Source organism: Microtus oregoni, unplaced genomic scaffold (assembly GCF_018167655.1).
Source record: "Microtus oregoni isolate MIOR12 unplaced genomic scaffold, Mior012 000221F_ref0000299, whole genome shotgun sequence".
In the NCBI taxonomy this organism is placed as follows: Eukaryota; Metazoa; Chordata; class Mammalia; order Rodentia; family Cricetidae; genus Microtus; species Microtus oregoni.
The window spans coordinates 122501-138483 of NW_024544889.1; the positions used below are offsets into that span (position 1 = coordinate 122501).

The window sequence follows — 15983 nt, forward strand, 5'->3', positions numbered from 1 at the left end:
TCAATATTTTAGAAAAGATAAAAGAAAGGAAACTATTCACAATATCAGAACTCTTGAAGGCAAAACACTTTATCGAAAGCAGAACTAAGATCCATACTATCCACAATGGGATAGTGATTGGCTGAGAGATCTTGCAAAGCAAGGACTTTACAACATTTGTTAGGTTTTTGTTAAACACAGTGCTGGTTGGTCTCCAATACCCAGTCTTCTTTTCCTCTTTAGTAACAAAAAGCTATTAATCTCTGTGGCTAATTTTTGGCCCATGATATATAAATGGGTATGCTGTGCAGGACTCCAACAAAGTTGCTTAAAGAAATAACATGGAAAGGAAACACATTTTTAAAAAGATGTATGTATGTATGTATGTATGTATGTATGTATGTATGTATGTATATACGTTTGTTTCAGGTAAAAACAGAGACCAGAAGAGTATGTCAGATCTCTTGGAGCTATAGTTACAGGCAGTAGTAAGCTGTCTGATAATTGTGCTAAGAAGTGAACTAGGGTCTTTGGAAGAGTAGTAAGCTCATAACCATTGGGCATCTCTCCAGCCCCAAAGGGGGTATACTCTTTCGACTCGTCAGTCTTTTCTTCACTATTCTATCCTGTGATGTCTTGAACAAGTCTATACAGCCTCAATGAACTGTGCTGTGGCTTTCAAGATAACAATTTGGTGCTGCTGTTGACAGATGATGAAGGGATGGAAGAATCACAGGAGAATCAGAAATAGTTCATAACTGAATTTCTGTTATGTGTTTAAAAATATGCAGTCTTAGATTGGGAATTAAATGTCTGTTCTTTTTAAGAGAATGTTAGTTTTGGTATTCATTATCTTCAGCTCAATACAATTCATAAGTATTAGAGGCAAAAATATATCCCAGTATAATTTCTAATTGTTACAGGTAAAAATATATCCCTCAAAAACATATGATGAAGTGCTAAGCTCAATTATCCACAAACAATCTTTATTTTAAACTATGGTTTTGGAAGAAAAAAAGTCAAGTTAGGGTGAAATTGGAGTGAATTAGTGGGGCCTTTAAACAGTATGACTGGTGTCCTTATGAAAAGAAAAGAGACAATTGACATGTAGAGTGAAGGTGATCGTTTTACAAAAGAAGCAGAGATTAGAATAAAATATGTACAGAGCCAAGGGACATCAAAAGTGAGCAAATGCTAGAAGAGGAAAGTTTAGGAGGATGGCTGTGATGACACTCATACTTTATACATGACATCTAGCATGATGAGGTAATACATTTCTGAGATTTCTATTTTGTGGTACCAGGAATTGCCAACCCATGATCTTGCATTTGCTAAGCAAGCATTCTACCCAATGAGTTATATACTCCTATCCCAATGTCACCCATTTTAAGCCATCTGGTTTGTGGTACTTTGTTAATACACCACCAGTTAAGAGTTATACATTGAGGTCTACTACTAATAAGCCATGAGTCCAGGAAAACATCACAGGACACAACCTAACAGTGGAAAGTTTAAGAGGGTTAATACAACCCAAACAGATGTATCTAGAAAAGGTGGCAATGGCAGGTTTATTCTTTCTGTATTGGTTCCAGCAATAGTACTTCAAATGCTGTATATTGTTTTGAACTCCTTGGATACAAACTCTAAGAATGAGCATGTAAGTGCTGAGTAAGGACGGGGAATAGGTCTAGATTCATGTAATACTTCTCTTGGAAATAAGTGAGGTAAGTGTCACAACTCAGGCAACATATAAGACCTTTTTATTTAATAAAAAAATTTGAAAGTAAATCAAAATGTTCATCAACAAATGAATGGATGAACATTCCATCTGGGTTTGATTAAATATTATTTGGCTATCAAAAATGAATGAAAATTCATACATGATATAAAAATAAACAATATGTTTAGTGAAAGAAGCCAGACACAAAGGATGACATCACCTGATTTCACATCTATGAAATCTTCAGAATAGGCAAATAGCTGAAACTGAAAGCAGACAAGCAGTTTACTATAGTTAGTTAGGAGAAGAGGAGGATGTAGAATAGGTATAACATTTACTACTGGGGTGATAAAAGGGTTGGAATTAGACAGACATGGCAGTAATAACACATGAACATACTAAATAGAAATGTATTGTTTATCTTTTTTTATTGAGCTCTACATTTTTCTCTGCTCCTCTCCCTGCCTCTCCTCTCCACTTTAACCCTCTCCCAAGGTCCCCATAGCATTGTTTATCTTTAAATGGTTAATTTTATGTTATTTTAACTTTGTCTTAATAGAAAGAAAAAAAAATACATTGAAAAAAAAAGTTGAGTACTCACTTGGTACTAGAAAAGCTATATAAAAAATTCAGAAATCTCCTTGTTTAAGTCACCAAAACTACAGAACTCTAAAATGCTGGTCACAGTAAAACCTTTCTCTACTGAAACACCAATAATGCCTTGGTAACAATGTATCAAATTTCCCTATAAGGTTGAAGGTCCTCTCCTCCCTGCCTATTTCATGAATAATAGCCTAAGAGATAGCTAATATTTTCCTACATTTTTCTTACATAGGAATGAAACACTGCCCAAGTAGCTTGGCAACATTTTTATGCACTTATTACTCATGAAACCAACAACTTGTTTAAGCATAGCCATTTTGAAGTCATAACCATATGATGGCCTTGAGTTCACAATTTCCCCTCTTCTTTGAAGAACATAAGTTTTTTTTAATGATACTGATGGTGACAGAAAGGATTTTAGTAATTTGACAACAAAAGGTAAATGTGAGAAACCTGAGGACTGTCCCAAAGTAGAAACGAAGGTCACGTCAATCGTTCCCTTAGAAGTAGCCTTCAAGAAAATTTAGTTAAAAAAACAACCAAATAAAGAGCTCTACTATAGTAATTCTGCCCTAGGAGCTGTTCATTTTCATCATATATTACTACCATTACCCAAGTAGATGAATTATGTAACACAGAATTTCCTGTGGTTCAGTCCCTATCCATGTACATTGGCCATGTTAAAAAGAAAAGTACCGTGTCCTTATTAAAATACTTACCATCTAATTTAGATGAACTCAAGCTCTGTCACCAGGACAAAGGATGAGGATCTTATTATTTAGTACTATAAATATGTGTGAAACTTAACTTCTGAATTTAAAGTCATTTAAGGTAAAGAAGAATCACAGTATTTTAAATAAGCCGCAACTTGTATACCATTAAATTACCATAAGGCCAAAGAAATTTTAGGGTACAGAAAATATATTTTAATGTACCCAAGAAGAGAGAAAGGAAATGTCCAAAGCCCTGGGAACAAAACTGTCCGAGTTTTTATTTGCTCATTACTCAAGCAATCAAGAGTCTTAAGGAGAGACAACTGGCATATTCCAAGTCAACTCTAGAAGTGCTCAAGTCAACTACAACCCAGGACTAAGTGAAAGATTTATTAGGTGAGGAAGAGACAGGCAAATTAAACAGCTAGTCTTTTACCACAAACTTGAGCCTATCTGAAGTTTCCACTAGCCTGGTACTAGGAATAGATTGTGATTTGTTCAATTTATAAATGACATTTTTTTTTTGCCCATGGGTAACAATTTTATACAATCTATGTTAAACTGGTTTCTAACTTCCTAGTAGTATATGTATAAAATAATGGATTTTATTGCGACATTTTCATGCATGCTTACAATGTAATTAAATTATACAGACGCTCCCTGTTCACTCTCTGTGGTATTTTCTTAAAACCAGAGTCCATATATGGGAAATATGAAATATTTGTCTTTCTAAATTTGAATTGTTTCATTTAACATGATAATCTCCAGCTCCACAGGCTGAAGGAGCTGAATGTGCTCCCAAAGCACCGCACTTCTTAAAACTTAAGATGTGCCATCACTAGGGTGTATAGGGTACTTCCTGCTTACCCCACCAGTCCAGAATGGCCGAGCTACTTGCGCCTCTGAGAAGGTCAACATAGCCACCAAACAAACTGAGACATTCTACTCACAAACCCTATCCAAATGCTCAGTTTCCTGAAAGAGTCAGAGTTTGTGCTAACAGCATGGCCCATGGCCAGGAAGCTGCCATTTTGAAATCATATGGCTGCTACCATTGAATCAGTAAGACTTCTCTTAAAGGAACTGCAGCATGCCGCCTCAAGCAAAGCCCATTTGGAAAAAAAATGCCGTTAAAGTTTGTTTTATAGTGTCTAGAATTTCTTTTCAAGCCCTCTCTGGTTTTATGTGGATATAGTTCACCATGTTGGCGAGCCAATCTGTTGGAGAATGCAGCTCATTAGTGCCTGGCCGCCTGGCTAGCTTAGACCCGAAATAATCACACAGAAACTATATTATTTTAAACACTACTTGGCCCATTAGCTCTAGCTTCTTATTAGCTAACTCTTACATCTTAATTTAACCCATTTCTATTAATCTGTGTATTGTCACATGACAGTGGCTTACCAGCTAAAGTTCCCAGCATCTGTCTCCAGCAGCGCCATGGCTTCTCTCTGACTCCGCCCTTCTTTTTCCCAGCATTCGCTCTAGCTTTTCCTGCCTAGTTCTGTTCTGCCCTTACCAAAGGCTCAAAGCAGTTCTTTATTCATTAATCAACAAAAGCAACACATAGACAGAAGGACCTCCCACACCATCCACATATTTTCATAACAAATTACATTATTTCATTCTTCTGTATGGCTAAATAAAACCTCATTGTTGTAAAGACATGCCATATTTTCTTCATTCATCTGTTTAGAAGAAAATGTAGAACATTTATAAATTTTGCCCCCAACACTGAGCAAATTTTGCAGGATATTGTAGGTGTTTAATAAAACTTTTTGAGATGAGATCTTCATAGTAAAACGGCCTTAATAATGATAGTCCTGTCTCAGACTATGCTAGAATTATAAGCATGCAGTGATGTAGGATTCCCCTCTGTATTCTGTGACAGTTTTATTACCATTGGCTAATAAAGAAGCTGTTTTAGCCTATAGCAGGGCAGAATATAGCTAGGTGGGAAATTTAAGCAGAGAGACGGAGAAAGGAGGAGGAGTTGGAGAGGTGCTAGCGTGGCCAGAGGAGTAAGATGCCAGAGCATTACCAGCAAGGCACGGAGCACATGGCAACACACAGATTATTAGAAATGGGTTAATTTATATGTAAGAGCTAACCAGTAAGAAGCCCGAGCCATTAGCAAAGCAATTATAATTAAGTCTCTGAGTGGGGACCTGTGGGCAGGAGAGAAACTATTCCAACAGAACCAGATGGGACAGAAAAAGTCTTTCAGCTGTAATGCAGGACTACACCTGGTAAAATTATTAAATAAAAGATATAGTTGAAACTCAGCATCTGAGAGCTTATAATCTTTTCTTTCTTTCCTTTTTTTAAAAAAAAGGGCAAATGTTTTGAGACAGGGTATCTCTGTGTAGTCCTGGATGGCTATCTTGGTATTTGCTCTGTAGACTAGAATGGCCTCAAACTCAAAAATCTGCCTGTCTCTGTTTCCTATGGGCTGGGATTAAAGGTATGCCACCACACCTGGTGAGATGTGTATAATCTTGTAAAACAGATACTTTGAAAAAAACTACAGAAACTAAAGTGATGTTTCTCATTGTACAGTGATTTCTCAGGTGTCTCTGAAAAGATTAATATTTTTATTCCTAGTAGAAAAGCTCAGAAACCTCATAAATATTACTTTCCAAACTCATCACTAGCAATTCAAATGAAGTACAGAAAAATGAGCTGAGTCCTTCAAACCTCCTGTTAAGGGCAGTTTCACTAAGCAGAGTGCTCTGAAACAGTGAATTCCAGAGTCATGTCTGAGCAGCCAATCTAGCAAAGCTTCTCCTGGGGATAGGTAGCTTAGCCTGTAGTAAATATCTAACTAAAATGCCATAGTTTGGGGAAGGATAGGATATAAAGTAAAAAGGAAGTCACTTTGAAATGCTTGTATTGTCTCATTCATTAAAAAGGACAAAAAAGCTTAAGATAGTATATTAAACTATACCAATATTACCACCAATGTTTATCAGAAACTTAATAATTCTATAGCTACGTATTTCTTTTTCCCTTCTTTCACCATGACTTGAAGAATGAAAGACTTTTTACAAAACAATTCAATTTTCATTAAACTTAAATTGATGAGTCTCAAAGGCAAAATCAGCTCATGAAGCAAATTGATTCTCCTTGAGCAATGGTTCTCAACCTGTGGGTCACGAATCCTTGGGGATAGCATCAAATATTCTGCATAACAGATATTACAATTCATAACAGTAGCAAAATTATAGTTATGAAGTAGCAACAAAATAATGTTATGGTTAGGGGGTCACCACAACATGAGGAACTGTATTAAAGGGTCATTTCATTAGGAAGGTTGAGACCCAGTATAGAACTTACAACTAGATTAATGAGACACCCTACATCGATACACCTTTGTTCTGTTTTTATACCTGTTGATGTAAGCCTTGAGGCTGATGTAAAAATAATTCACCAGGACAGCTAATTATCACATGTTCTACATTAAAAAAACCTATATAATTATCAAAGCTTTAGAAAGTAAGGAAAGGAACATTTAATATTTATCTAGTTATTTAAAAATAAGTTATTGGTAATGTCCAAATGTGTAAAAGGCTATTATACCCAGTATATTCACAAGGTATTTGTATACAGTAAAAACTTGGATAGCCATCAGGAAAGCTATGTAGCAATATAAAACACTACTATATTTACTTAGACACTTAGATAATACACCACCCTTATGAAACAATTGAAATAAAGAATAATAATCATTTAAGTGGGAAAATACTCATAAATTTTCAGTATAGAGCTATTGAAAAGTAGCCTAACAGTGAGAAGTATGGTTAAATTGCATGTAATGAATGAAGTAACTACACAAAAAAAACGCTTGATAACTATAAAGCACATCTTCATTGTGACTGCAGTCAAAATTACACAAAGATATGTAAAAGAATAGAGAAATAGACAATGCAACAAAATACTTTCCTAAAATCAGACCTTTTTCATAGAAAAGATATTACATCAAAAGTTAGGGATAGAATGTTGCTTTTGTATTCACCTTCTCAGCAAAACCCCTTGCAAAAGCCTATATAATGTTTAAAAAAATAGCACATTCTCTTTAAGTGAACTGTGTGTTAGCCCACTATAAGTTCCTATATGATTTATAGAAGCTAGTTTAAGTTTGGTTAGTAGCTTAGTAATACATAGTAATTAATCATAAGACACTTTCTGCTCAAAAGACCTGCAAACATTCTGTTCACCAGTTTGGAAACTGCTGTTGGATTGAAGGTACTCAACGGGGGCATAAGAGGCAAGGCATCTTAATTGCCAGAGAGGAGTTTTCATACTCCATGTTCCACAGTTGGGAGTCACTAATGGCAGTATGCACTATCCCTCAGGTGAATATACTAAGTCTTGCTTAAGAACCAATGATCTATGCAGATATTGATAAACAACTTAATGCCACAGAGGGGAGAAGGCCATTAGGAGACGGTTACCTCCGGTCTAAGCACAGCTTTCATGCAGGTCGAACAAAGAGGCCCATTTCGGGAGAAATGAAGGGGAAGACGGCGGGTGCGACTGCGGCATGCTGGCTCCTCACATATCAACCAGCACTAGGGAGGAAAGGGAGAAAAATCAACACCGAAACTAATAAACCCTTCTGTTATCAAGGATTTATTCCAACCTTCCTTAGAGATTGCACAATAGTTTAATTAACTCACTTCTTTTGGACTAGATGTATGCCCCAAACTTAAAAATTAGGAAAAACATGGTTTTGGAGAGAGGGTTCAATAGTGAGGCATGCTGACTTCTTCCAGAGACCACAGTTTTGATTCCAGTACCCACATGGGAGCTCATGACCATCTGTAAACTCCAGTTCCAGGGATCTAACACCTGCTTTGGGCCTCTTGGCACTACACACATACATGATATATTTACATACATACAGGCAAATTATACTCCCACACATAAAAAATTAAATCTTAAAAAAAACCAAGAGTCATTTCCATGAAATGTTCTCCCTTTTCTTAAGGGATATATGCCCCCCATCAAAATCTCCCAATTAAAACTACTATTATACATAAACTATAAACCAAACAGTTTTAGTTCAGACCATTATACCAAATGTGTAGAAATGAGTGACCTTCCCAATAGCCTAGTTACATAAGTATGCTAGTTACCTTCTGTTTGAAAAGGGTACGACAACAGTATCATACCGTATAGACCCTGCTATAGTGATGGAACACACTGAAAGTACTTACAAGTTCTCTTGCCATAAAAGAAATGCCTAATAAAGCTAGTGATTATGTGATTTTAAATTAAAACAGATTCTTCTACATGTGTTCTCTGGAGACATAAAACTGGCTCCTATGTTTTCAAAGACAACTTTAACCACTATTTTTCAGAGATTTGAAGTAGCCATTGTCTATTTCTCTGCCCTGTAGATTTGTCACCCCTTTTCTTCTTCAGTTACTCTCCCTGTTTTTTTTTTTTAATTTTCTTACGGTGATACAGTACAGTATGTCTACCATTTTGAAGTAGTATTACACTTAGTATAAAATGTTATCTGTTCAATAGAAAGACAAGCTACCACATATAGAGTTGAGCAAATCTCAGAAGTTCAAATTGAGCCCTAAGGCTTGTGGGCTTTGGTGCTACTGTATTACTACAGAGGCACAGTAAAACTGGGCCAAGCAAGGTGAGGTGCTGTAGCATATAAGTAAGCAAGACATGTCCTCTTATCTCATAGTGTCCTTTCCTATAAGGCTCTGGGTCAGGGCATTCAGAGACATGGTAATTTTTCAACTTGAAGAATGATCAGAAGTTTGGTTAGTGGAAAAGAAAGGAAAGACAACTTTGGAAGAAAGATCCACACATGACAAAGAATAGAGGCTAGAGTCACTCTAGGGTTGTGCTAAGAAAGAATCAGTAACCTGTATAACTCCATTCCTTTTTGCTAGTTTCAGCAGCTTGTCTTACCCCTTGATAAAAGCAGTATACACATACACATGAATGTTGCTTAAGTTAGTATTCTTTAATCTCCATATCATGGCATTTCCAAATCTGAGGGATGCCCTCACTCACTGCTGTGCTGGCCCTTATTCCCCAGAATAGGCCCTTCTTGAAAGTAGCTACACACAAACTCAAAAGAAATCACCAAGAATTGGTTTTTACAGCTCCATTTATGGCTTTAAAACAAAACAAAGTGCCATTTGTACAACTTACTAAAAAAAGCTATCTTTAAAAAATAGAAAATTCATCTAGTCATAATATGCTGAAAGGAAATTCACTCCTACCTTCATTCAGTAAGCTAAATTAATTTATTATTAGATCTTTGGGAGTTGTGCACTGTTTTGAATATATTCACTGCCTCCCCCCAATTCAATTTTCTATCCTTTGGGAAAAAAAACCCAACCTTTTAACTATGTTTCAGTGAATCAAAGCTAACTATTTAAATTGTAATCTGAACTTTTCAGATGGAGAATATCAAACAAATGATATTTGCCTAAAGTTTTATTAAATATTATGGTAAACAGGCAAAGGGGTACCAAGCACAGAGTTTCAGGAAACAATAGTCTAAATAGGAAAGCATGCTCTGAACAGAATAACAGTTCTGTATAGACAAGGGATATATTTGAGACCTGAAGCTCTTTAGTTAGCTCACAGTCTTGCCAACCAAAGCTGTAATTCACTAACTTTTAACAAAATAAAAAAAAAAATTTTATTTGGTAAATATGGTAAAAACTACCTTCAATTTTTAGGTTGGTGGAGGAGGGTTTGTTCTACGTGGTCCAGGTGACGTCAAATTCATATTCTTCCTGCCTTAGTCTTTAAACTGGCTAAGATCTATGTAAGTATCCTCACATCTAGCTGAGGATCCTATTTTGAGGCAAGAGCTCATTAAGTACTGAACACAACTTGGTTATTAAATTATTATTGTGCATAACAACAACAACAAAAATAATAATTTTGAAACAAGATCTGGCTACACAGTCCAGGCTGTCCCCTGAGTGCTAGGATTATAGACATGATACCAAGCCCAGGAATTTGTTTTATAATCTTTAAAATATAATGTTCAAAAAGTTTGTCCCTTTCAGACGTTTTCAAAACTTGATTCCATTATTGTTTCACAATTCACCAAGTGACCTGACAACCAACAAGATGTTAAGTTGTCATTTCACCTATTTTAAAAAGCAAAAACCTAAGTTTATCTCTGACAGAATCACTAACTAAACGTTCTTTCAAATCATATAGAAAACAGATAATAAATTTGTCTACACTTCCTACTAGTTATAATTAACATTAAAGAGGTCTTTCTTTCTTTGTCACCTTTCTATTCAGTGCTTGTTTGGGTTTGTTTGTACTTACTATCTGTTAATCTCCCTTTATATATGACAACACAAACTAGTGCTATTATGCATGGAAATTAAGTATGCTGATAAACGTGTGAAGGGAACTGTCAGTGAAGAAAATAGTAGAAACCTGTAACTCTTTATACCTCATGTTTTATTTTGAAAATTAAGCTTTTGGACATGATATATTTTAAATGAAAATGATATATTTTAAATGAAACTCTTATGGGAGAAACAAGCCATTTTCAATATATGATTTGCTTCAATTCAATATTGTCTAGTACATTTCAATTAAGACTTTATTCCCTGGGCTGGAGAGATGGCTCAGAGGTTAAGAGCACTGACTGTTCTTCTAGAGGTCCTGAGTTCAGTTCCCGGTAACCACATGGTGGCTCACAGCCATCTGTGGTGGGATCTGGTGCCCTCTTCTGGTGTGCAGATAGAACGCTGTATACATAATTAATAAATAAAAACTTTAAAAAAAAACTAAAAAAAAAAAGACTTTATTCCCTCAAGAAATGTTAAGAATGGCAGGTTTTACTTCAATAAACATTTATATTGTTAAAAATATTCCAGGACTTTGAAAAAAATTACAAGATGGGGCAAATTGTCCACTACAAGATCATCAAAGGGAATTTCATTTGTAAAGGGCAACAGAAACAAAGCAAATGAAACTACTAGGAATACTGTGTGACCTTAAATTATCATTTACAATGACAAAACTAAACATTTTCATTTTCCCCCTTGGGATAATATGTACAGCTCAAGAATCTGTTGAGAAGTCAATAGAAGAAGAAATCTGTTTTGAGTAATTTCCGGGGAAGTCCAATCTAAGAAAGGGGTTTTTCAAGGAAATACTTTAAAACCACTGTAAGAAGTCTGCCATCCAAACATACCATCTCACTACTGTGTCGTGTTACATGCAAATTGTCACATGCAATAGGAATAAGGACATCACATTTTCAGTTGCCTGGCTTAATCATGTTTATAAATGAAAGAAGTAAAGTTAACCTGTCCAACAGGAAAACAAACTTGTCTAAACATACAAAGCTCTATCCCCTGTTGTTTAATTTCAGCAATACTATTCTTTAAAATAATTGTGTACCAAATTGTGTCAAATACTGATCAGTTTTGATTGCTAAATTATATCTCTGAGATCTCAACTAAAATGACTTCTGTCTGCACGAGCTAAAGGGATCACTTTCCACCTGTAACTGCGGCATTCTTGAAAGTTGGACCTAAAACACCAACTGTTATTCCCTTGTGTGTATTTACAGTTTTAGGATTCACAGGTGGAGATCCCACCCAGATCTAGAAATGTGGTACATGGGGGCCTTCAAAAAGAATTCTTCAAATAAACAGAAGCAATAAAATAAAAACATAGAGAAAGCAAAAAGGCCTGGATCTGAAATTCACAGGAAAAAACTCAAAGCAGCTCTTACCCTCCTCTTCTATTACCAGCCAGTTACCAATTTTATCCCACTAATCTTTTTCATCTACAGCCCAGTTAGCATCAAAGTTACTAAAATGCTGATCTTAAGCTGCTCTGCTGCAGTAGCCTCTGCTTTGGCTATCATGACCCCATTCTCTCCCACACCCACTATAAAAAGGGGCCAAATGTAGTTCTCCAGGGTTCTTCATCCCATATCATCTCTTCAAAGACAAGTAACACACTCATTGGTCTCCTTTCAAATCTTTACAGCCTCATCCTGATCCCTGCTTTCACATTCCTAACAAATAATTCTTATTCCATTGGATTGCTTTTGACACTATCCTCTATCTTAACCTTGACACTGCATGGCCACATAATCCCTTCCTAAAATACCCACTGCTTTAATGAAAAGTCCATTCTTCTACAAAAACTTCCCAACCTACTGGGACTTCTCCCATTATCTCACTGGACAAAGAACATACACTGGTTCACATTGTCCCTTAAGCACCTTATTTTACCTTGCTAACTAGTTGGCCCCTGGAGAATAACCTTGTTAGGGTTTAGTAGTTTTCTTGCTAGTCTCTAGGGCATGGACTCTCTTTTAAGTATCGTACCCTCACACGTTATTAGTTAATTTTGTGTAAGTGACCAAACCTTTCTCTGAACCTCAGTTTCCTCATCTATAAAACAGAAACAATGCTTATCACAATTGTTTAAAGGATAAAAGCAAAACAACAACAAAACCCTAAAATAACCTCAAAAAATGTTCAGTAAATGCACTGAGGATTACTGTTAAGTTATAACAAACTGTATATATATATATAAGTATTATATATAAGTATATATGTATATATATGTATATATAAGTATATATTTATGTATGTATACACACACACATACACACTTTTTAAAGAGCACCACTTAGTCACGAAGAAGTCTGGTCATTGTCCAGGGAGAGTCATTAAAAAGTGGAGAACTAAGACTGGGTGTGGTGACACGTTTAATTTCAGTATTCAGGAGGCAGAGGCAGGTGGATCTTTCTGAGTTTGAGACTAAATTGGTCTACAAAGTGAGTCCCAGGCCAGTCACAGATAGATAGAGAGAGACTACCAGGGAGAGAGGAAAGAAGGGAGGAAGAAGTATAAAACTATAATAGATAAATAATCAAGATTAAAAGTAGAACTGCTTTTGAGTGGAAAATAAAAGCAACAATATGATCAATATAAGTGAAAATTTCTTTATTCTTCCTAATAAAATTATACTTAATATAAAGTTATGGATGGCAGAATAAATGACAAGGGAAGAATATATGGTCTTTGCGTGATTTTCATGACTCAGTTCTGCCATGATGTATAATTTAGTCTAAATTCAAACAGCTCTCCAGGAATATAGGGACTTGGTCACAGGGCAAGGTTTGCCATCCTGCATGCTCTTTCATAATCTATCATATCATTATTAGCTTTATTAACAGTCATCTATCAACCTTATTCCTAAGTACACATTCTCAGAGAATATCAGATTCTCTTTTCATCCAAAGGCATTTGTAAATTTCTGGGGTTCCCTTGCAGACAAACATTTTTTTTTTTGTCACAGAATTATGCCCAGTGCTTTTTCCTTTTTTAAAAAAAGGGTAGGTCTTCTTAGAGGCAGTGTACAGTACGGCCCCACAGCTGCCTTTGAAGGATGACATGTTGTAATTTGAGATGTCCAGAAATATATATTAAATATTATAAATATAGATAAATTAATATCTATAAAAAACAAATTGCTTTATAGCCCACATTGGCACCCGAAACTGGAGAAAAATCTCCTAAGATCTACAGGTAAAGTTTTAACAGCAGCATAAATTTGCTATCAAAGTTAAATATTCTACACTGCAGTATTCTGGCATGTCAAAGAATGATTATTAAATCTCAGACAGTTGCCAGACTAGAAGATCAAAGGGCAAATCAGGAAAAAATAAGTATATAAACTACTTGCCAAATTTAATACAAAAATATTTTAAACAGAATTATCAAACAGAAGTGGGAAAGAGTCATGTCAGTCAATGTAAGAATTTTAAATATTATTAAAATAGAATTTTAAGTGAGACATCTCTTTAAATGAACAGTCATGTCATTTCATCCAAGTTATTTGAAACTTATTGATCTTATCATTTGTGCAAGGACCAGACTGTCATCAGTTTGCTGAAAGGATAATGGAGCACTCCCAAACTGTTATGATAGGTTACATGCAAACTGCCGTCCTCATTTAAACACACAGAATAGCACAAGGGAAAAAAATTTCAACCTCAGCAACTGTATATTACATGATAAATTAGCAACCTGGTCTACTTTGCCTCACATCAAATTCAATACCATAGTCTTACTATTTTAATTCGCAATCAGAGTTTGAACATCAGAAGATGTACCTGAGGTAGGTTAAAAAGCCCATGTAAGCTATCTTCTGCTACACTGTGAGCACAGAAGCCAACAATTACCGGCAATTGTATTTTACCACTATAGGACAATACTAGAACAGTTAAAACTGTTGCCACGCTACCAAGTGGGGAAAATACACTTTAAATGATTTTATATGGAAAATTACATTTTGGAGGGAAAAAGTTCGGTGAAGGACATGTATCTCTCTGTATGGGTAGCTTAAAAAAAAATCACTCTTAGTATATTCAAGCCTATTCTATAAAATACTCTCCCTATTCATCCGACTCAAAAGAGAGCTACATTCTTAGGTTATAATGGGTCACAACTAAGTATATAGTACCTTGCTTCCGGAATAATTTTGCTTTGTCTGTCAACTGTCAACAAAGCACAAAGAGCTCATGCAACCTAGCCATGTACTGTGGATGTTAGAGATCTAACAAAATACAAATAATAAGAATACAAGATTTCATAGCTACCCTGCTTTCACTTTATATGAAAAACTGGAAGCATTTGTGTCTCAACATTCCATTCATCTCTATTGTATCACAAATCTTTTCATAAAAGACTCTCTCCCTGCCATGTGAAGCTGCAAGTGACTTGGGGATGTAATATTCCAACTGTGATGATGTCTTTCTCCCTAACAGTTATAAATGGACATACCAAGTTAAGGCACATATATAGTTATTTCAACATGAAAAAGGAGTAAAGATTCAAATGGAATGAGATGATAAAATGGCTACTCTAGTGCTTACATTAATATTTTAGTGATGAAACCACTAAAGAGAAATTGTTTATTATTTCTATCATGGTTTCAAGTTGTCACTCTAAAAAACAAAAACAAAACAAATCCACTACCTTACCTTTGTATTCAAAATAGCAAATCTTAAAAGCAAGCTCAAAGCTCAGTTTCATCAACATGTGCAGAGGGGAAAGGGAAAAAAGGCTGAAAGAAACTACCACAAAAACGACAGCACTAGTTATCTTTACAATGTCTCTTCTGTATTTCTTTTTTACAAAAAATATTAATCTAAAAATCTGAAAACTGTTATTGATAATGGAAGAATTTTTCACAAGGGCTTTCACTACAATACCATGATGTTTGGTTGTTACCAAGATGAATTTGCAGACATATGCTCATGGGGGGGAGCACAGGAAAAATGTTTTTTTTTTCCTACTAATACTAAAGTTTCGAAATGAGTGAATTTAATCACACAAATAGTTCTTAAATAGAAAATGTCAGGACATGTTTGAGGAGCATTAGAATCATTCATTAAATTAAGCCACTCACTAAAATGAATAATCTCTTATGTAGTATGATCTGAATACATTTCTTTATGATTGATCTCTCTAGGTAGGTAATCAGTTTTAAGAGAGGTATCGTGTTCCCCACATGCTCTTCCCTGCTTTGATCCAGTGTGAACTCAGATCAACCCAGATGTCCCTAGGCAATAATCAAACAAAAGAATTCAATCAGAAGGGTAGGCACAGTCACTCACCACAATTTTTTTTTTGCTTAAGTCCAGCTAAAAGTAGCTTTGATTTTTTTTTGTTTGTTTCTGTTAGTTTGCATATACGTATTTGCTAGCATAGTTAAATGCAAGGTGTCTTTGGATATCAAATAGCAATGTTAAATCTGAATCATCTATACAGTTGCCTCATAAAAATCAGAATGGAGTTCACACCATCACCAGGCAATATTTGTTCATTTAACTTTAATTATTTTCTCCTTGAGAATGGTACTAATGAAACTGAATATCTTTCATGGTCTCGAAGGGCCGTTTGAATAGTCTGTAAACAGAACTAAGG

General features: G+C 35.4%; 1 protein-coding gene across 2 annotated transcripts in view; it reads right to left on the minus strand.

Annotated features, from left to right (window-relative positions):
- The window catches only part of LOC121445598 (DNA polymerase alpha catalytic subunit-like), a 198741-nt gene that overhangs the window by 110312 nt on the left and 72446 nt on the right, over nucleotides 1-15983 (minus strand). The window contains exon 9 of one of the 2 annotated variants that reach the window (XM_041647744.1): nucleotides 7470-7586. The exons of the other annotated variant lie outside the window; for it this stretch is intronic. Within the exon in view, the coding sequence (XP_041503678.1) occupies nucleotides 7470-7586 (117 nt within the window). The remainder of the gene's footprint in view (nucleotides 1-7469; nucleotides 7587-15983) is intronic. 2 annotated transcript variants of the gene reach the window in all.